This window comes from Panicum virgatum, chromosome 3N (genome assembly GCF_016808335.1).
Source record: "Panicum virgatum strain AP13 chromosome 3N, P.virgatum_v5, whole genome shotgun sequence".
NCBI classification, from domain to species: Eukaryota; Viridiplantae; Streptophyta; class Magnoliopsida; order Poales; family Poaceae; genus Panicum; species Panicum virgatum.
Window position 1 is genome coordinate 34,689,002 of NC_053147.1, and position 21,173 is coordinate 34,710,174.

Genomic DNA, 21,173 nt, shown 5'->3' on the forward strand with positions numbered 1-21,173 from the left:
AAAACCCGGACTATCCGGGTCACAGCGCAACGTGCGAACAGAATAGATAAAGAGGGTATGAAACTTGAATCAAATAAACTTGGAGTTACCGGGAGGTGCTTCTAAGACTATTCTACTAGACAAGCTTGACAAGAACCTAACCAAGTAGATCGACCTCAAACCCTAACAAAGTTAACTTGCAAACAAATATCAAGTACAACAAGTAAAGCAACAACAAGTGACACAGGATTTGTTTCCCGAAGTTCACACACGAAGGTGCTACGTCTCCGTTGAGGAAGAGTTCAAAAGACGGTGCTCAAGAACCCCTATACTCCTCACCCAAGGGTGAGACCAACGCTCAAGCCCGAGGTCACTTACTATGGATTCCTCGGAGAGGAATGAAACTTACAAACTTCCCGTGGATCTCACAATGCAGCTTGAGCACTCACAAGCATGCCTAGCCATTTAGGAGCTCAAAGCTCCAAGAGTAATAGACTTGAATCCGCAGGCTCGACGAAGAACTAGTGCTCAAGGGTTGGAATGGATGCTCACTAGCTCAAATCTCTTCTCTTACAAGTCTCTCATTTGAATCCCTCAAGAAATCTCACAAGAATCAAAGGGGAGGGAGTGAGAGAGCTTGTTCTAGGGTTTGGAATAGGTCAGGTTTGAAAATGAGCAAGAGAGTCAGAATTGAAGGGGTAAGAGCGGTATTTATACTCCTCTCACAGGAAAGTAGCCATTGGGCAAATGTTACCCGGATATTCCGAGAAATGACCTGGATACTCTGGGTGTCCGGACTCTCTAGGCTGAAACCCGGACAATCTGGGTTTAGCAGGTCATCTCACTCAAGATCATTTTTTTGTGGAGTTTGTGTGACAAAGATCTCTCGTTGGTTTTGTTTATATTCCTTGAGCACTAGAACCTAGTCACAACCTTTAGATCGACGTCCCCCTTAATAGTACAGTGTTCCTAAACTCAATTCATAAACCGAAAATCTAATTCTTGAATTTATATCCAACACCGCTTTTTAATTTCCTTTTTGAGGGACGTACTTCATCATTCTTGATCGCTTATCCAAACGTAGCTCCTGCACACATACTTAGATAACACATTAAACGTACACGGTTTTGCGTTAAACACCAAAACCCACTTAGGGGCCTAGATTCCTTTCAGCACTTGATCATCGCTTGAACATCGTAGTTAAGAAAAGTATTTATGATGTTTTCCTTGGAATTTGTACTACTGGATTCTTATTGCTTCTTATTACAAAAAAAATGTTTTATCACCTAGATGTTAAGTAATTATTAAATTGCAGTTAAAATCACAAAACAAGGACTCATTATTAGTAAGCTTTATGCAAAATTGTCGAGTCAGCCAGTCCACTAAAGGCCCTCATACTCCTTGAAATTTTATTTTAGTTAGACGGGTCAGTCTTGCTAAGTACCTTCGTACTCAGGGTTTCAAACTACCGGTTTGTAATAATCCGTACCCTTCAGCATTTATGTAAAAATATATGGGTTGTTGATGCTCTTCCTTCGTGGAAGCGATCCTGACGTATGGTTAAGATCCAAATTGTACGTGGATGATTCGGGTCGTCCCAAGGACGCTCGACGGACTATCGGATTTAAGCTGATTTAAGTGCGTTTACAAGAAATTACTACTGTGGCAATGATTTGGTGCACTTAAAACAGTTTAAGTCGGGCAGTTCCGCCATAGGTGGCCAATGACAACATCGGTGTGGTGGTAGCCGATAAGGTGTTCGACAGATGGGAGTTGGGGACGGGGCATCGAATGGAGAGAATGACAGGTGGGCTCCAGAGTATTTTTGTCTTTTGGTAGCTCCATCTGACACCGTTAGCAGCTGCTGTAGACGGAATGGTTCATAGGTAAAAGAAAGTTTGTGCAATGGTATACGAATGCGACCGAATTTTTATAGTGGCACACAAGTAACTGGTATTTTTAATGAAAACATATCAAATGCAAACCAACTCTCCGTGCAAACCATGCAAACTCCAATCTAGACCACCAGATCAACATCCAAGGGGTATGGAGGATTGGATAATTTTATAATTAACCGCCGACCCTTGAATTTGGTAATCACGCTTTTACAAATCCCCCCTCCCACTCCCCCTGCAACCCCCTTAGATGTTGATCCGGCGGTCTATATTAGAGTTTGCATTGTTTCAACGGAGAGATTAGTTCCCACCTCACATGTTCCCATTTTTTTATAATAACATAGAGTTAAAAATTCTACTGTAATAAATATAATTTTTACAGGCCAAGCTGCGGCCCAACAGTCAGCGGAAGTCACATCAACGGCCCACCCCATTTCCGAACTGCCCGGCTGCGGAACGGAGCCGCCTTCGGGTCCGATTAGTTGTCGCTTCAGGCGATATTTGCCGGACCCATCGCCTGAAAAAGGCACACGCGGCCCACCAACGCCCTCCCCCGCCTCCGCGCCGCCGCCCGGCTCCGGCGCCGCCCCCGGGCCCTCCACCGCCGCCGCCCTCCACCGCCGCCGCCCCTAACCTTTCTCGCCGCCGTGCCGCCCAGCCATCGCCGCGCCGCTTCTCTTTACCCCCGCCGCCGGCCACCGCCCACCGGGGTTCCTACCCGGCCGGCGTCGCTCCTGCGCCGCCTCACCCTCCACCGCCCAACCCACCACCACCGCCGGGCCGCCGTCGCCCCCCGGCCCTCTCCTCTAAAGTCGGCGGCCATGGAAGTTGTTCCGCCGCCGCCCTCCACCACTCCGGCCGCCGGCGACCTCGCCGGCGGCCGCTCCCCCACCAACCACCCCTCGCCGGCCACCCGCTCCCCCTCCCCTAGCTGGCTGCCGCCGCTCCCCCTCCCCTTCCCCTGGCTCGCCGCCGCCGCCCACCGGAGCACGAGGAAGAAGAAGGGGAGTCTTCAGGCGACGGCTTCGAGCTTTGTCGCGCGGGCGATATATAGCCCTGGCGGCTGCCTCCCCCCGGTCACTGGCCGGTCAGCGCCGGCGCATGCCCTTCTCCCCGCGCCGCCGCCTCCGCCGCATCGCTCGCCGCCTCCGAGCTATGCTCTCCTCCGCCGCGGAGCCAGACGACGAAGCCGCCGCGGGCGGCGAGCGCCGCGCGTGGGAGCCGCCCTTCGACTCCTCCGCGCCGGCGCCGCCCATGTCCTACCCGATCACGGACCTCGCCGCGCTCGCCTCGCGCGCCTACCTCTCCGCCGACGCCAACTTCCACCTCCCCTTCAACAGGGCCTCCGTCCCGGGTCCTAAATCCGCGCTCCCCGCGCGCCGGTGCGTCCTCGTGTGCCACGACATGGAGGGCGGCTACCGCGACGACGCGGCGCCGCAGGGCGGGGCCAACCCGGACGCATACGCGCTCTGGCACTGGCACCTCGTCGACGTCTTCGTCTACTTCTCGCACTACCTCGTCACCCTCCCGCCGCCCTGCTGGACCAACGCCGCCCACCTACACGGCGTCAAGGTTTGCTTCATTACCTCTCTCTAGTTCTCCCCTTCTTCCTACCCCGGTGGCGTTTGTACTTGACCTCTACTTTGGCGTTTGCGTGCAAAGGTGTTGGGAACGTTCATCACGGAGTGGGATGAAGGCGCGGAGATTTGCAAGGAGATGCTCGCGACGGAGGCTTCCGCACAGATGTATGCCGAGAGGCTCACAGAGCTGGCTGCTGCCTTGGGCTTCGATGGCTGGCTGGTAATCCCTGTTATGGTATCTTGTGATGTTACACTCTATAACCCCTTTCCAACGACATGATTCTGAGGAGCAAGATGGGGGTACTCGGTACTCACAGATTTGTGAAGTGGGTCATCTTGTGACTAATGGGAGTACTGGATTCCAAGATTCTTCAGTTTCATTCTGTCATTGCGGGGCATATGCCTTATGCTGATAATGATTTTTCTTTCAGATAAACATTGAGGTTAAACTTGATGCTCAGTTCATTGATAACCTGAAAGAATTTGTCAATCATCTAACCAAGACGATGCATGCTGCCGTTCCCGGATCTTTGGTCATATGGTGAAGTTGATATCTTCTATGATCTTGTAAACATGACCATGACCAATTGTAAGGCTTGTTTGATGTATGCCTTCTTGACTTTTTCTTGGTCTGCAGGTAAGATGCCATCACTGTAAAAGGTGAGCTCGACTGGCAGAATAAGCTCAACAAGTATAACAAGCCATTCTTTGATTTGTGTGATGGGTTGTTTGCCAACTATACGTGGAAGGTAACCCTCTTCTCTTATTGTTTACCCCTGTGAGCCCACTAATGGGCTGATGAAATTTACATGACATTTGCAGGAAAAAGACCCACAGGATTCAGCTGCAGTTGCTGGAGACAGAAAATATGATGTCTACATGGGTATTGATGTCTTTGGACGAAATACTTTTGGTCATGACCAATTCCATAATATGATACTCTTCATCTAAATATTAGTAACAATCTTTGCTTTTATTCTATTTATTTAGATGCTCCATTGTTACTAATAATAAATACTTGCAGCATTAACTAATTAGTGATGACTTCAGTGTATAGCTTATAATGTTCTTTCAGAAACCAAGTGTTGGCTTGATGCATGCATATCTTCTTATATATATTTTTTACTCGATCACTTTTTTTGTCGGATTTTATTTGAAAACATGCTTATTTAGTTGTAAAACAGTCATATGACTACTAAATATCGTATATACATCTGTTGTTTTGGAGAGAGGTCATATGGGTAATTGAGTGCTAACTGAGTTATTCTAAAATATTAAAGCTTGCATTCTGGGTCTGATTTTCTTTTTCCTTGAACGCGCAGGAGAACATTCTAAGTCTTATAACTTTGCTTTTATGCAAATGTGAATGCATGTTTTCAACTTTGTCACCTCCCAAATTATGCTTTACTGCTTATTTTACAATTTTGCTAGACAAATGTTGCGCTTGATCTACTTAAGAAAGTTGATGTCTCAACTGCCATATTTGCTCCTGGATGGGTATATGAAACTAAGCAACCTCCCGACTTTGAGAGTGCACAAAATCGGTAATGTGCCTTTGACCTCCTCTTGCTGTTCTTATATGCTGTGCAGTGTACTCACCTAGAAATAATGCAGTTGGTGGGGTCTTGTTGAAAAATCATGGGGAGTTCTTCGAAGCTATCCAAAACAATTACCGTTCTACACAGATTTTGATCAGGTATTGTTGCTAATTATCTGAATTATTCTGTCATGGCAGATGGTGGGCGTCAATAGGTTTAATCTTAAGCAATGAAAATGATGCACCTTTAGCTTGATACATGGTGTGGTGCTGCGCAAATCACTGAATCATGAATGCCAATGCTCAATGTAACTATTGAAAAGCTATTTTGAGACTTGTTATATTCTACTAGGAGTGCTCAGGTCTTCATACTAAACTGGCATCATGTATTTGACATTCTGTAAGTTTCCTGGTACATTTTAGAAGCTGTCAGTCTGCAAGTTTTGGACTGTTAGGTGTCTATTCAGACTATGCTCACAACATGTGAGGATTTTAAAATTATATTTCCAGCGAGCAAATGTAATTAGTTGAAATGTCATGTCTGATGCCTAACACTGATCACAACTAGTAATACCTGAGTTGATTGTTATATGCATTTACTTCCCATCATGTCTGTCTTTTATTTTCTTTCCTTGTTGTAATATCAATGCCTTACAAACTTATGATATCCTCTAGGGTCATGGCTATCAGGTGTCTATCGAAGGGCAGCAAGTTTCCAGTGATCCATGGAACAATATTTCTTGCCAAAGTTTTCAGGTAGCATGCTGTCATAACTCAACATGTTCTTTTCAGTCATGGCTTGCATATACCTTTTATATTCAACCTGACATCGGCCTCTAGGTTTAGAAAGTACAACCCTCCAGTCATAAATACTTGATGCCGTTGACCTTTTATGGCTTTCTACTTTTAACTTTGACCGTTAATTTTTTCTTATTAGAATATAGTTATAATATCTAATAACTATTAAGATTACGAAGAACCTTTTGTTGAGTTGCATGCACCAACCAATTCAACCCAAAAGCTTAAGCTGATAGGGAGGGTGGGCAATTCACTTATACATCAACACTCGGTAGCACGTATAGGCTCCCCAGGCCTCAAACATGGAAATCAGGAGTCAGCTGCAATTATTTTATTTAATCGTGTCCGCCAAGATTCAAACTCAAGACCTCCGGCCCTAGTACCATGTTGAGTTGCATGCACCAACCAATTCAAGCCAAAAGCTTAAGCTGATAGGGAGAGGTGGGCAATTCACTTATACTTCAACACTTTTCAATACAAATCTACACATATAATTTTTGTGTTTTCAAACTAAGTATCTTGAAAACTATTAATGGAAAATTTTCAAAAGTTTGACTGAGTTTTGGTCAAACCTTAAAGTATTTGTTACTAGAGGGAGTACCTTTTGCAGATCTTGTGTGCTCACAGTTGTCCGAATGATTGATATACGTTCATGGTTATCTCAATTTTCATGATTTTCGTAATATGGTATATATATTGATATCTTCCTGATGGCAATCCTAAATTTGGAAAATGTCATTGTCTGTTCTATTTCTAAACTTTGCTTCTTATTCATGGAGGCTGGCATTCATGAAGCCATCCTGAACTTCTCTATGATGATGTCCCTCCTTTTTCCAGCCTATGCTTAAGTACACAGGAGATCAAGCTCAACTGCAAGCCTTTATAAAGTAAGATTACCTTTAACTCTAGGTGCATTTTTTTATTTACTTTTTGATTGAATTCTTTTGTAATTTGTATTTCTTATTCTAAGATCAAAATGGAGTTGTCTAATTTAAATTAGTTTGGTTACTGATATTTGATTGATCATCTACTTTCACTTGCATTTGATAGCTTCTTATTGGTTCCATTGTGTAACTGAAACTTCATCTCGCATTTAAGTAACACAATCCTTAAAAATATTAAACTTGAGAGAGATATGAGCTCTAAAATCCAGGTCGAGCAGGGTTTTTGTTTCACTCAGTTTAGTTGCGACTTGCTGCTATCATTGTAAGCAACTTAAAGTTTTTCTGGGATGTCATGAATAACATGCAGCAAATATAATTAAATTCCATATGGTCTACTGTGTAGTGTGAATATAATATTTCAGAATATACAATATCAAAGAAGCACTACAACTCATCAACTCTCATTTTATGTTTCTCCATTTGTGCCAATCATACTGTATACACTATCATCCAATTTACCAAACAATTGAGCTGTCTGTCGATTTCAGCAGAGCATTCCTTGATTATGTAATCATTTTTTTTATATTGTTTGCTAAATTCTAAAAGAAGTTTCACTGCTGGCTTCATAGTTTCAAGGATGGGCCGTACAGTGGAGGGAATTGTATGACAATCAAAGGAAGTCTGCAGCAGAATATTATTTTCTCGGAACAGCTTTTTAATGGAAGACTTGGAATGGAAGATAGATCTATTCATCTATTTTATTCGGTGAGGAAAAAATTATTTACATTTGATGTTATCTTAACCATCTTCCGACCAATATCTAGTTCCATTGAAATATGAAGTAATTATAGGAGATATAATTCTATGAACTGTTGGCTTCTTGAATCAAATGAACATGCTTGTTGTTACCATTTACCAATCATTGCTGTTGTCCCTGAATGCTTGAGATATGTATTCACAATGGCACTGCATGTGCTTTCTTTACCATGATGTTGTTTCTCTCAGTGGATCCTTGTTCTTTCCATCCTTGTGATGCTGCATTTCTTTCTGGTGTTGCATTCAGGTAAGAGCCGATGGAAGCTCTGCGTTAGGATTGTCTCTGGACTTGTCTTCAAACGATCAGAGTATTTCAATCCTTGTTGCGGAGGACATAGCAACATTCACCAGAAAGAAACAAAATCACAAGTACGGCGCATATGTTAAAGCTGATAAGGCGGAGCCACATGCTCCAGATAACCAAGATTGGTTCCTTTACAAAGCAACCGTTCATTCCAGTGCTGGCTACAAATTAACTGGAATCAACATTGTTTGCACCTTGAAAATAGCTGGCAAAATGAGTCCAGAAACAGAGGATAGGATCACTGGAGTGAATGCAGATGGATCGTCACCGTATCATGCATCACTTGGCCACATAAGTATTCAAAAGCTCGATGCAAACACAGAGTTCCGACCAGCAGGATCATGGGTAACTAAAGGCGAGTACATCTCATGGTCCAACAGTTCTATCACAACTAAACATGTGAGTCTGAAACTCAGCTGGAAGCTGAAGACCCCTGATCAACCATCATTCAGGAAGTACAACATCTATGTGGAGGAGTCAATGGCAGATCCAAACGCGAAGGCTTCCAGAAATTACCTTGGTGTTGCTAGTGTTGATGCCTTTTATATATCGGGCCTAGAGGTCACCAGCGGAGTTTCTGGTTTTAATTTCATTATTCAAGCGTGTGCACATGATGGAAGCTGGCAGAAGCTTGAGGAATGCCCAGAGTTCTTTTTAGATTTAGTTCATTCTGAGGTGTAACATTCTTTTTTTTTTCTCGTGTGTGTTTTGTTCAATTAATCCTTCATACAAATATAGTCCCCCCACAGAATAATCTGTGTTACTCTTACAGAAATAAGAAGAAAAGAATTATAGATAAAGCATGTTTGTGTACAAACTGCTGTTGTCGTATTTATTCAGCATTGACTGCTCATCTGTTGAGTTTACTTTAGTGTCGCTCAGACAAAATATGGCATTGTTTTTTCATCAACATATAAACTCTGCAAATTTGCTGATCCTGAATTCCTGATTGAGGATCTCTCTTACTAGCCGGTGTATCTGACCGAAGATTCCCTGAGAAGGATGGAACTTTTGCTGGTCCAAAGCATCCTTGTAAGGCTTTCTCCAACAGGGAGGCGACGTTGCTGGAGGACGTGGAGGCGCGAGACGCCAGACGCCAGACGCCACAGAGAGTAGAAAGGTCTCTCTCCGTTCTAAAATAAACAATTCTAAAATTAGACATGCAAACCAATACATGGTGTGAAATTACAAAAATATCTTTTATCTTTTATGAGAAGAATCCGGATATTGTCTTGTCTTTTCTATAAGTGGATTTCAAATACTTTTGTCTTTTATGGTAGTTAAGTCAAAGTAGCAATTCTTTGTACGATAAATTTCAAAATCTAGATATGTAATTATTTTAGGACGAAAGGAGTATTTTGAAAAACATGCACAGAGAGGAGCTGCATTGAAAAACGTTTGAGACTAGCCTTTATTCCTTGCAAGGGAGATGCTTTTAACCCGTTTGCTGATTAAAATAATATTTCAGCCGGCGACCTCGCAAGCCCTGTGGTTGTGACTGTTGGATCACTGTGGTTGTGACTGTTGGATCACAAGCTGGGAATGAAAACTTTCCCCTTGTTTAGATGCAAAATTTAAAATTCTAAAACTATCCCATTAAAAATAAGAATCTTATATACATGAAGTATTAAACATAGACAAAATAAAAAATTAATTGCATAATTTGCTTTTAAATTACGAGGCAAATTTATTAAGATTCTTAATCCCTTCAAGTAAGTTACTGTAGCAATTTAGTGTCTAATCATAGCCTAATTAGCCTCATTAGATTTGTCTCGTAATTTACAGACGAGTTCTGCAATTAGTTCTGTAATTAGTCTATATTTAATACTTCAAATGTAAAAAGATTCACTTTCAAAAAGTTTAAACGAGGGCTTTTTCTTGATTTCATATTGCCGGTGGGGCTTTCTTTGCAATGAGGTCTTGTTTAGTTCGTAAATTTTTTTTGGATTTTAGTACTATAGCTTTTTGTTGTTATTTGAAAATTAATGTCTAATTATGAACTAATTAGGCTTAAAAGATTTATCTCATCGTTTGCAGTTAAACTATGTAATAAGTTATTTTTTTAAACTGCATTTAGTACTTCATGCATGTATCGTATTCGAAGATTCGATATGATGGATACTGTTGGAAAATTTTTGGGAACTAAACATGATCCGACATAGTGACATTATGCTTTTCACTTGGTTTCCGAATTCAGAGAAGTGGCTGATTGGTCAAGCTAAGGTTGGTTGGCAGGCGATTTCAGTTCTTTTGGTCATCGACGACCAATGTGGCAGCCGTGCACGACTGTCCAAGCCATCATTCCACGAAACTTCGTAGCAACGGAAACATTCGGGTCTTGACCTTGTGCATGCTTTATCTATTATTACTTTATTATTTATACACACCACAGCCAATGCCGGTTCAATACAACACCTGCGATCGCGTGGTCGGTGCTCCCCTGCCCCCAAACCCCTCCGCGTCTCGGCGATGGTATCCCAGACCGGCAGCATGGCGCCGCTGGAGCCGACAGTCGGCCGCGTCGGCGAGGCCGGAGATGGTGTCTTTTTCGGCCACAGCAGCTGTAGGACGCTGCCGGAGCTGGTGGACGACCTCATCGCCGAAATCCTCCTCCGCCTCAAGCCGGGAGATCCCTCGTGCCTCGTCCGCGCCTCCCTCGTGTGCAAGTCCTGGCGCCGCCTCGTCTCGGACCCCGCCTTCCGCCGCCGCTACCGCGGCTTCCACCGAGCAAGACTGAGAGTTGTGTGTGATGCGATAGAGTGGCGCCAGATAGTCTCGTGATCTCATTAAGCTTTACACGGAAGTTCCGTGTTCGATCCTGCGTGTCAGCATATGTGCTCGTTTCTCAGGTTTGCTCTGTCTTGTGCTGCACCTCAACCTTGTCAGGATTATTGCTTTTTCTGAATATCCCATTCTAATCTAAAGTATACAACAGGCCATGAATAAATTTTCAACAACAAAATGTGGGTTCAGATAAAAAAGTTTCATATGAACTTCCAGAGATGAGGGACTGTACCGATTCCATGATGCGATTGCAAGCTAATCCTCTGAATCACACAGAAGACACTGCTGCGGTTACCATCTTCCAGGAAACCATTGACACCAACTACCAAGCTACTACTAGTACTTACTTTAGACTTTAGAGCAAATAATAGAAACTACCAGCATTGATCCAGGAACAAGGCAGTCAAGTAGAACAACACGAGCAGCAAAATTCCAGATCCCAAAGAGCGCTCATCGCAAGCCCCAGTTATGCCATCTACTATGGACTCGTACAAGCATCGCTATCAGAATACAGTAAGGCTGTTCGCACTGGCGTCCGGTATCCCATACAGCAGTACCCGATAGAGGAAATTTTCGCTGCACTGGGGTACGCTATCCTTCACGCTACATTTGCGGATGAACCAGCCACCGCTAAATCGAGCGGACTCCCAGGGCGTCCGTTATGTCCGTGTACGTGTTGGCCCCACCTCACGTCCGGAGCAACTGCTCCGCGCGGGAACGGAGGAGGCGGGCGCACTCGCTTGGGGGCGAAGGCTGGCAGAGAGGGAGCAGAGGAGCACCACGGACTGGCAGGATGGAGCCGAGGCGAACCAGAGAAGGGGCGCGCCGTCGCCGTCCGGAGGAGGAAGGGTGTGGTGGAGGAAGGGTGCCGGAGAGGCATGGGAGCAGTGGCCGACCCCGCACCGCCGCCGTACGCGGTCCCTCGCACCGCCGTGGCCATGATGGAGAGAGGTGGGAGGAAGAGGGAATGAGAGAGGCCGCCGCCGCCATCCCCATCACGCGCGCTGCTGACCCCAGCCAGTCGCCACAGCTGCTCCACGTGCGCCGCCAGGACGCGCTCGCGCCGCCACACGGCGTCGGCTCGCCGCCGGCCCGCCCCCGCCCCAACGAAGCGCGCGCGAGGTGCGCCTTGCACCCCTGGACCTCCCCACGATGGCCTCGTCACAGTGCTCACCACGCCGCCGGACCGGCACAAGCGGAGGGAGCAGGGCCCGTGGTCGGGGCTGCCGCGCATTAGCTGAGGGAAATGGAGAGGGAGGCCGCTCGGATCCGCTCAACGGGTGGCCGCTCGCACCCTGGTCCTCGCCGCTCCGATCCGCTCGAGAGGAGGCCACGAGGAGGCGGTGGAGGGAGTAAGGGAGCACGGTGTTGGTGTAGGACAACCTTTGGAGTAGAGGAGTATCACAACAGTTCGGTTCGTCGAGGGTGAAGCCTCGAGAAAACAGTCACAACTAGGGTAACAGGCGTGGCTCCGAGCGGCTACTGTAGGGGACGCCACCTTCGCCTGTCGCCGAAAGTACTCGACTGCGAGTAAGGGGGCGGAGTGGAATGGCGAAGCGATCCTCGAAAGCGAAGAGGATGCGCCCGAAGGTCCGAAGGCGAAGGGAGAAGAACGCAGGCAAGTCCCGTCGAAGGGAAACGAAGAAGGTGAGCGCCGCAGCGAAGAGGCGGGCGGCGAAGTAGCCCCGAGAACCCCTTCGGCAAGATGACGAAGACCTTAATCGCGAAGGGGCATGGAGCAAGGCAGGTCCACTGTCAGGAATTTATACGAAGTGTCGTGTCCAGCTGTAATTCCACTACACTGTGTCGATCCTTGTAACATTACTGGAATACCTTAGGAATATTCCTAGATGCTGGCAGTTAGGGGGTAGATTGGGGTTTTCAGCCCGAGAGTAGGTGAGCCACCGGGCTATAAATACCCCCCTTAATTGTGTGATGATTATTGAATGCAGAGCAATTACGCCCTTGCTTTGATTTTCATGTTGTTACTCTGGTTGTGACTGTTTTCTCGAGGCTTCGCCCTCGACGAACCGAGCTGTTGTGATACTCCTTTACTCCGAAGGGTGTCCTACACCAACAGTTTTGGCGCCCACCCGCAGTTCGTTCAGACACGACCACATGGCAGTGAAGAAGAAACCTAACACTGGCGCTTCGGAGGCCAATGCCTCGACCGAAACCCCGCCTTCGACAAATGACGCCCTCGTCGCGACGAACAATGACAACAATGAAGATCAAGGTGAAGACTTCGAGGTCGAAGACCTCGCCAACGGGGACTTCGAGGTCAACCTCCATGACCTTGGCATCTCCGCCGAAGACATCCAAGTCATGAAGAGAATTGACGCACGTCTCTCCGAGCGTCTTCATCACGCACAACAAGCTCAGGCCGGCACGTCAAACGTGCCAGTGGCAACAAGAGCCGAAGGGCAAAGGGCACGAGCTCACTGTGCAAGAGCTTGAAGAGCAACTTAACAAGCTAAGAGAAGAAGAGCTTCGTTGCAAGGCAATGCGGCAATCCATCCGTGATCGTCTGACGATGCTGAAGCCCCCTCGCCAAGCCCCGAGGCCCGTGCAGCAGGCGCCTCAGCCCCAAAGGCTTCGCCAGCAGCCCGTCCTCATTGAAGAAGAAGAACAGTACACGGACGAAGAGGAAGGAGAATATGTGATGCCACATCAACATCGACCACAACAAGGCCTCACCACGCCCCTCTCGGCAGAGTTCGAAGAGCTCCCGTGGCCTCCACGCTTCAACCCAACTATTCTCCCACAGTTTGACGGAGAATCTGACCCAAAGGATTTCCTCCTCAAATACGAAGTGGCCATCGAAGCATCCAGAGGCGGCCCAGCTTGCAAGGTAAAAGCATTCGTCCTTTTGTTGAAGGGCCTCGCTCAACACTGGTACTCCAACCTCCCAAATGGTCACATCCACACTTGGGATCAACTCCGAAGAGAGCTCACTGCTGCTTTCTGAGCGCCGAAGCCTGAAGAAGTCAACTCTTGTGACTTCCACAACTTGAAGCAAGAAGGGTCCACCCTGCAAGAGTACTTGCACCGTCTCGTCAGGCTCCGCGTAAGAGCTTCACATGTAGCGGAGAAGACCATCATCGACGCCGCGGTCGCGGGTCTCAACCTCGGCCCGTGTGGGGAGTACCTTGAGCGTCGCAAGCCGAAGACCCTAGACAGGCTCTTCGAGATTATGCAAGAGTACTGCATCTCAGACAAGGGTAAGCGTCGAAGAATTGAAGAAATGAATGAGAAGAGATCGTGCAATCGCGATCGACCAAAGCCACATCAGGTAGAGCAAGCAAAGACCCCAAAGGCCGTGAACACGGTCTCCGGTGACGAAGCCCGCGACTCCCGGCCTCAAAACAACAGAGGAGGGAGGAGTGACCGAAGCAATTCCAACCGCTGTCGGAGGGAAAACTCCGGCCGAAGGCAGAAAGTACCCTATTGTTGTATACATGGCAGAGACAAGGGTCATTGGACGAGTGACTGCCCCCTCGTCAAGGAGAAGAAAGAAGAGTTTGACCGAAACACAAACACCGAACAACCCCCGAAGCCCGTCAACTACACCCACAACAACCATCCACGAGGCCCGCCCCCACAAATCTAGTGGCAGCCTTCGCAACAACCTCATTGGACTTCGGCATATCCCACTTTATTCCCATCATTCCCAACCTTCCACTACAACCCCACATACATCCCCACCAGCCCTTCCAGCCCCTTCGGCACCCCAACTCCCACAAATCCCAAACCCTTCGGCGGCACATCAAGGGTGGCATCCACAACCCCCACCACAAGCTCCCACCTACCTTCCCCCACCACCAAACCTGGAACCCGGCACAATCCCAGAATGAGCCAATGATCCCGTCGGAGGCACGGTGAATGTCATCAACGCCATCTCTGGCGGGTCAAATGAGCCTGTACACGAGACAAAGCGTCAGAGGAAAGAATACCTCCGCACCGTCTCGCATGTGTGCGAAGGCAAGCATTTCCGCACTCCCTGGTCCCACATCCCAATCACTTTATCCGAAGCCGACCTCAGGCTTCAACACTACCCACACAAAGACCCCTTGTCATCCATGCAAATATCGGCAGATATCACAGAGAAAAACCTGCACAAGTCTCAGTACCCGCTTATCGGCTTCGGAGGAAAAAGAATCGAAGCCCTCGGTGAAATAGAGCTGAATGTAACCTTCGGAGAAGGCAACACACAGAGAACGGAGCTCATAACCTTCAACGTGGTAGACATAGCCTACCCATACAATGCTATCTTCAGCCGCAACAGTATCATCAGGTTCGCGACAGTCATCAATCAAGCCTATCTATGTATGAAGATACCGACAGCCGGCGGAGTAATAACAATCCTCGGCAATCAAGAAGAAGTAAGAAGATGCAAAGACAATGCAGCGTGTGCCATGAAAAATGTGCACGCAATCGAAGCTTCTAACAATGAGGAAGAAGAGGAGGAAGCGAAGCCTTCCAAGCTTGATCAAACCCACAGAGAAGGGGTCATGCCAGCTGAGCACACCAAAAAAGTTCCACTCTGCGAAGATGTTCCGAATCACACTGTAACGATCGGTAGGGGGCTTGATGAAGCTGAAGAGACAAGGTTAATCCAGTTCTTGAGGAACAACCAGGACGTCTTCACATGGTCGTATTCGGACCTGCGAGGAGTAAGCCAAGAAGTCATGGAACACTCTTTGAGAGTCGACCCGAAGGCCAAGCCCCAAAAACAACATCTTCGCACGATGTCCGAAGACCGCAAAAAAAACCGCACAAAGCGAAGTCCAGAAGCTGCTCGATGCGGGCGTACTCCGCGAAGTACAATACCCAGAATGACTGGCAAATGTAGTCATGGTCCCGAAGAAGAATGCAAGTTGGAGAATGTGCATTGATTTCACCACCCTAAATAAGTTCTGCCCGAAGGATGAGTTTCCCTTGCCTCGCATTGACACCTTGGTAGATGCAGCAACAGGGTCAGAGATGTTAAGCATGTTAGATTGCTTCTCCGGCTATCATCAAATCTTAAAGAAGAAGTCAGATGATGAGAAGACCAGTTTTACTACTCCCTTCGGCACTTACTGCTATGTAAGAATGCCTTAGGGGCTTCGCAATGCAGGTTGCACTTTCAATAGAACCATCGCAGCGGTACTTGACTCCCAGCTTGACAGAAACATTTCCGCCTACATCGACGATGTCGTCGTGCGAAGCAAAAAAAATGCGAAGATCACATCTCAGATCTTCGAGAAACTTTCACCAATCTTCGCAAACATGGGCTCAAATTGGACCTAGAAAAGTGTGTCTTCGGCATCAGAAGGGGAAAACTTTTAGGATGCATGATCACAAAGAGAGGCATCGAGGCAAATCTAGTAAAGATCGAAGACATTAGAAGAATGCAACCACCCACGACGAAGAAGGGGGTGCAGAAGTTGACAGGCCGACTAGCTTCGCTGAATAGGTTCATTTTGCGGTCCGCAGAAAAGTCACTCCCTTTTTTCAAAGTGCTGAAGGGCTCAGAAAATTTCCATTGGGGTCCTGAGCAAGATAAAGCCTTCGAAGATCTAAAGCAGTACCTGGAAAACCTAGCGGCAATGACAAGCCCTTCGCCCGGAGCAGAGCTATTGCTATACATTGCAACCTCGAGCTCCGCAGTGAGTGCAGCGTTGGTCGAAGAGAAGATGGTCGAAGGTATCCGAAGCACTTAGCGGATCGAAGTTGCTATATTCAGAAATGGAAAAAATAGATTACGCAGTGGTAATGGCAGCAAGGAAGCTTCGGCATTATTTCCAGAGTTTCAAAATCAAGGTCCCAACATCTTTTCCCCTTCGGGACATGTTTGAGAACAGAGAAGCCTGCTCCGGCCCTAGTACCATGTTGAGTTGCATGCACCAACCAATTCAAGCCAAAAGCTTAAGCTGATAGGGAGAGGTGGGCAATTCACTTATACTTCAACACTTTTCAATACAAATCTACACATATAATTTTTGTGTTTTCAAACTAAGTATCTTGAAAACTATTAATGGAAAATTTTCAAAAGTTTGACTGAGTTTTGGTCAAACCTTAAAGTATTTGTTACTAGAGGGAGTACCTTTTGCAGATCTTGTGTGCTCACAGTTGTCCGAATGATTGATATACGTTCATGGTTATCTCAATTTTCATGATTTTCGTAATATGGTATATATATTGATATCTTCCTGATGGCAATCCTAAATTTGGAAAATGTCATTGTCTGTTCTATTTCTAAACTTTGCTTCTTATTCATGGAGGCTGGCATTCATGAAGCCATCCTGAACTTCTCTATGATGATGTCCCTCCTTTTTCCAGCCTATGCTTAAGTACACAGGAGATCAAGCTCAACTGCAAGCCTTTATAAAGTAAGATTACCTTTAACTCTAGGTGCATTTTTTTATTTACTTTTTGATTGAATTCTTTTGTAATTTGTATTTCTTATTCTAAGATCAAAATGGAGTTGTCTAATTTAAATTAGTTTGGTTACTGATATTTGATTGATCATCTACTTTCACTTGCATTTGATAGCTTCTTATTGGTTCCATTGTGTAACTGAAACTTCATCTCGCATTTAAGTAACACAATCCTTAAAAATATTAAACTTGAGAGAGATATGAGCTCTAAAATCCAGGTCGAGCAGGGTTTTTGTTTCACTCAGTTTAGTTGCGACTTGCTGCTATCATTGTAAGCAACTTAAAGTTTTTCTGGGATGTCATGAATAACATGCAGCAAATATAATTAAATTCCATATGGTCTACTGTGTAGTGTGAATATAATATTTCAGAATATACAATATCAAAGAAGCACTACAACTCATCAACTCTCATTTTATGTTTCTCCATTTGTGCCAATCATACTGTATACACTATCATCCAATTTACCAAACAATTGAGCTGTCTGTCGATTTCAGCAGAGCATTCCTTGATTATGTAATCATTTTTTTTATATTGTTTGCTAAATTCTAAAAGAAGTTTCACTGCTGGCTTCATAGTTTCAAGGATGGGCCGTACAGTGGAGGGAATTGTATGACAATCAAAGGAAGTCTGCAGCAGAATATTATTTTCTCGGAACAGCTTTTTAATGGAAGACTTGGAATGGAAGATAGATCTATTCATCTATTTTATTCGGTGAGGAAAAAATTATTTACATTTGATGTTATCTTAACCATCTTCCGACCAATATCTAGTTCCATTGAAATATGAAGTAATTATAGGAGATATAATTCTATGAACTGTTGGCTTCTTGAATCAAATGAACATGCTTGTTGTTACCATTTACCAATCATTGCTGTTGTCCCTGAATGCTTGAGATATGTATTCACAATGGCACTGCATGTGCTTTCTTTACCATGATGTTGTTTCTCTCAGTGGATCCTTGTTCTTTCCATCCTTGTGATGCTGCATTTCTTTCTGGTGTTGCATTCAGGTAAGAGCCGATGGAAGCTCTGCGTTAGGATTGTCTCTGGACTTGTCTTCAAACGATCAGAGTATTTCAATCCTTGTTGCGGAGGACATAGCAACATTCACCAGAAAGAAACAAAATCACAAGTACGGCGCATATGTTAAAGCTGATAAGGCGGAGCCACATGCTCCAGATAACCAAGATTGGTTCCTTTACAAAGCAACCGTTCATTCCAGTGCTGGCTACAAATTAACTGGAATCAACATTGTTTGCACCTTGAAAATAGCTGGCAAAATGAGTCCAGAAACAGAGGATAGGATCACTGGAGTGAATGCAGATGGATCGTCACCGTATCATGCATCACTTGGCCACATAAGTATTCAAAAGCTCGATGCAAACACAGAGTTCCGACCAGCAGGATCATGGGTAACTAAAGGCGAGTACATCTCATGGTCCAACAGTTCTATCACAACTAAACATGTGAGTCTGAAACTCAGCTGGAAGCTGAAGACCCCTGATCAACCATCATTCAGGAAGTACAACATCTATGTGGAGGAGTCAATGGCAGATCCAAACGCGAAGGCTTCCAGAAATTACCTTGGTGTTGCTAGTGTTGATGCCTTTTATATATCGGGCCTAGAGGTCACCAGCGGAGTTTCTGGTTTTAATTTCATTATTCAAGCGTGTGCACATGATGGAAGCTGGCAGAAGCTTGAGGAATGCCCAGAGTTCTTTTTAGATTTAGTTCATTCTGAGGTGTAACATTCTTTTTTTTTTCTCGTGTGTGTTTTGTTCAATTAATCCTTCATACAAATATAGTCCCCCCACAGAATAATCTGTGTTACTCTTACAGAAATAAGAAGAAAAGAATTATAGATAAAGCATGTTTGTGTACAAACTGCTGTTGTCGTATTTATTCAGCATTGACTGCTCATCTGTTGAGTTTACTTTAGTGTCGCTCAGACAAAATATGGCATTGTTTTTTCATCAACATATAAACTCTGCAAATTTGCTGATCCTGAATTCCTGATTGAGGATCTCTCTTACTAGCCGGTGTATCTGACCGAAGATTCCCTGAGAAGGATGGAACTTTTGCTGGTCCAAAGCATCCTTGTAAGGCTTTCTCCAACAGGGAGGCGACGTTGCTGGAGGACGTGGAGGCGCGAGACGCCAGACGCCAGACGCCACAGAGAGTAGAAAGGTCTCTCTCCGTTCTAAAATAAACAATTCTAAAATTAGACATGCAAACCAATACATGGTGTGAAATTACAAAAATATCTTTTATCTTTTATGAGAAGAATCCGGATATTGTCTTGTCTTTTCTATAAGTGGATTTCAAATACTTTTGTCTTTTATGGTAGTTAAGTCAAAGTAGCAATTCTTTGTACGATAAATTTCAAAATCTAGATATGTAATTATTTTAGGACGAAAGGAGTATTTTGAAAAACATGCACAGAGAGGAGCTGCATTGAAAAACGTTTGAGACTAGCCTTTATTCCTTGCAAGGGAGATGCTTTTAACCCGTTTGCTGATTAAAATAATATTTCAGCCGGCGACCTCGCAAGCCCTGTGGTTGTGACTGTTGGATCACTGTGGTTGTGACTGTTGGATCACAAGCTGGGAATGAAAACTTTCCCCTTGTTTAGATGCAAAATTTAAAATTCTAAAACTATCCCATTAAAAATAAGAATCTTATATACATGAAGTATTAAACATAGACAAAATAAAAAATTAATTGCATAATTTGCTTTTAAATTACGAGGCAAATTTATTAAGATTCTTAATCCCTTCAAGTAAGTTACTGTAGCAATTTAGTGTCTAATCATAGCCTAATTAGCCTCATTAGATTTGTCTCGTAATTTACAGACGAGTTCTGCAATTAGTTCTGTAATTAGTCTATATTTAATACTTCAAATGTAAAAAGATTCACTTTCAAAAAGTTTAAACGAGGGCTTTTTCTTGATTTCATATTGCCGGTGGGGCTTTCTTTGCAATGAGGTCTTGTTTAGTTCGTAAATTTTTTTTGGATTTTAGTACTATAGCTTTTTGTTGTTATTTGAAAATTAATGTCTAATTATGAACTAATTAGGCTTAAAAGATTTATCTCATCGTTTGCAGTTAAACTATGTAATAAGTTATTTTTTTAAACTGCATTTAGTACTTCATGCATGTATCGTATTCGAAGATTCGATATGATGGATACTGTTGGAAAATTTTTGGGAACTAAACATGATCCGACATAGTGACATTATGCTTTTCACTTGGTTTCCGAATTCAGAGAAGTGGCTGATTGGTCAAGCTAAGGTTGGTTGGCAGGCGATTTCAGTTCTTTTGGTCATCGACGACCAATGTGGCAGCCGTGCACGACTGTCCAAGCCATCATTCCACGAAACTTCGTAGCAACGGAAACATTCGGGTCTTGACCTTGTGCATGCTTTATCTATTATTACTTTATTATTTATACACACCACAGCCAATGCCGGTTCAATACAACACCTGCGATCGCGTGGTCGGTGCTCCCCTGCCCCCAAACCCCTCCGCGTCTCGGCGATGGTATCCCAGACCGGCAGCATGGCGCCGCTGGAGCCGACAGTCGGCCGCGTCGGCGAGGCCGGAGATGGTGTCTTTTTCGGCCACAGCAGCTGTAGGACGCTGCCGGAGCTGGTGGACGACCTCATCGCCGAAATCCTCCTCCGCCTCAAGCCGGGAGATCCCTCGTGCCTCGTCCGCGCCTCCCTCGTGTGCAAGTCCTGGCGCCGCCTCGTCTCGGACCCCGCCTTCCGCCGCCGCTACCGCGGCTTCCACCGAGCAAGACTGAGAGTTGTGTGTGATGCGATAGAGTGGCGCCAGATAGTCTCGTGATCTCATTAAGCTTTACACGGAAGTTCCGTGTTCGATCCTGCGTGTCAGCATATGTGCTCGTTTCTCAGGTTTGCTCTGTCTTGTGCTGCACCTCAACCTTGTCAGGATTATTGCTTTTTCTGAATATCCCATTCTAATCTAAAGTATACAACAGGCCATGAATAAATTTTCAACAACAAAATGTGGGTTCAGATAAAAAAGTTTCATATGAACTTCCAGAGATGAGGGACTGTACCGATTCCATGATGCGATTGCAAGCTAATCCTCTGAATCACACAGAAGACACTGCTGCGGTTACCATCTTCCAGGAAACCATTGACACCA

The 21,173-nt window shown here is 45.3% G+C and overlaps 2 protein-coding genes across 7 annotated transcripts; both read left to right on the forward strand.

The window, feature by feature from the left end:
- The first annotated feature begins 2,819 nt into the window (after nucleotides 1-2,819).
- On the forward strand, nucleotides 2,820-8,915 carry LOC120665809 (cytosolic endo-beta-N-acetylglucosaminidase 1-like). Of its 6 annotated transcripts, none has more exons than XR_005671359.1 (10): nucleotides 2,820-3,446; nucleotides 3,537-3,674; nucleotides 3,886-3,995; nucleotides 4,092-4,203; nucleotides 4,277-4,998; nucleotides 5,069-5,150; nucleotides 5,667-5,747; nucleotides 6,569-6,676; nucleotides 7,303-7,438; nucleotides 7,737-8,610. XR_005671359.1 is itself a non-coding variant. In XM_039945488.1 (10 exons), the coding sequence occupies exons 2-10, from the start codon at nucleotides 4,175-4,177 to the stop codon at nucleotides 8,907-8,909; spliced, it is 1,461 nt and encodes a 486-aa protein (XP_039801422.1). In that variant the 5' UTR covers nucleotides 3,886-3,995; nucleotides 4,092-4,174; the 3' UTR covers nucleotides 8,910-8,915. The 6 variants fall into 6 exon arrangements, 4 of the variants coding, with proteins under 4 accessions (XP_039801425.1, XP_039801422.1, XP_039801423.1 ...); XR_005671360.1 differs by having other exon boundaries at nucleotides 6,627-6,676; XM_039945488.1 differs by lacking the exons at nucleotides 2,820-3,446; nucleotides 3,537-3,674 and adding an exon at nucleotides 8,763-8,915 and having other exon boundaries at nucleotides 4,277-4,367; nucleotides 4,886-4,998; nucleotides 6,627-6,676; nucleotides 7,737-8,468.
- A 7,583-nt stretch (nucleotides 8,916-16,498) lies between these two features.
- LOC120665811 (cytosolic endo-beta-N-acetylglucosaminidase 1-like) lies at nucleotides 16,499-19,190 on the forward strand. The gene is made up of 4 exons (XM_039945492.1): nucleotides 16,499-16,951; nucleotides 17,578-17,713; nucleotides 18,012-18,743; nucleotides 19,038-19,190. The coding sequence occupies exons 1-4, from the start codon at nucleotides 16,905-16,907 to the stop codon at nucleotides 19,182-19,184; spliced, it is 1,062 nt and encodes a 353-aa protein (XP_039801426.1). The 5' UTR covers nucleotides 16,499-16,904; the 3' UTR covers nucleotides 19,185-19,190.
- The last annotated feature ends 1,983 nt before the right edge of the window (nucleotides 19,191-21,173 follow it).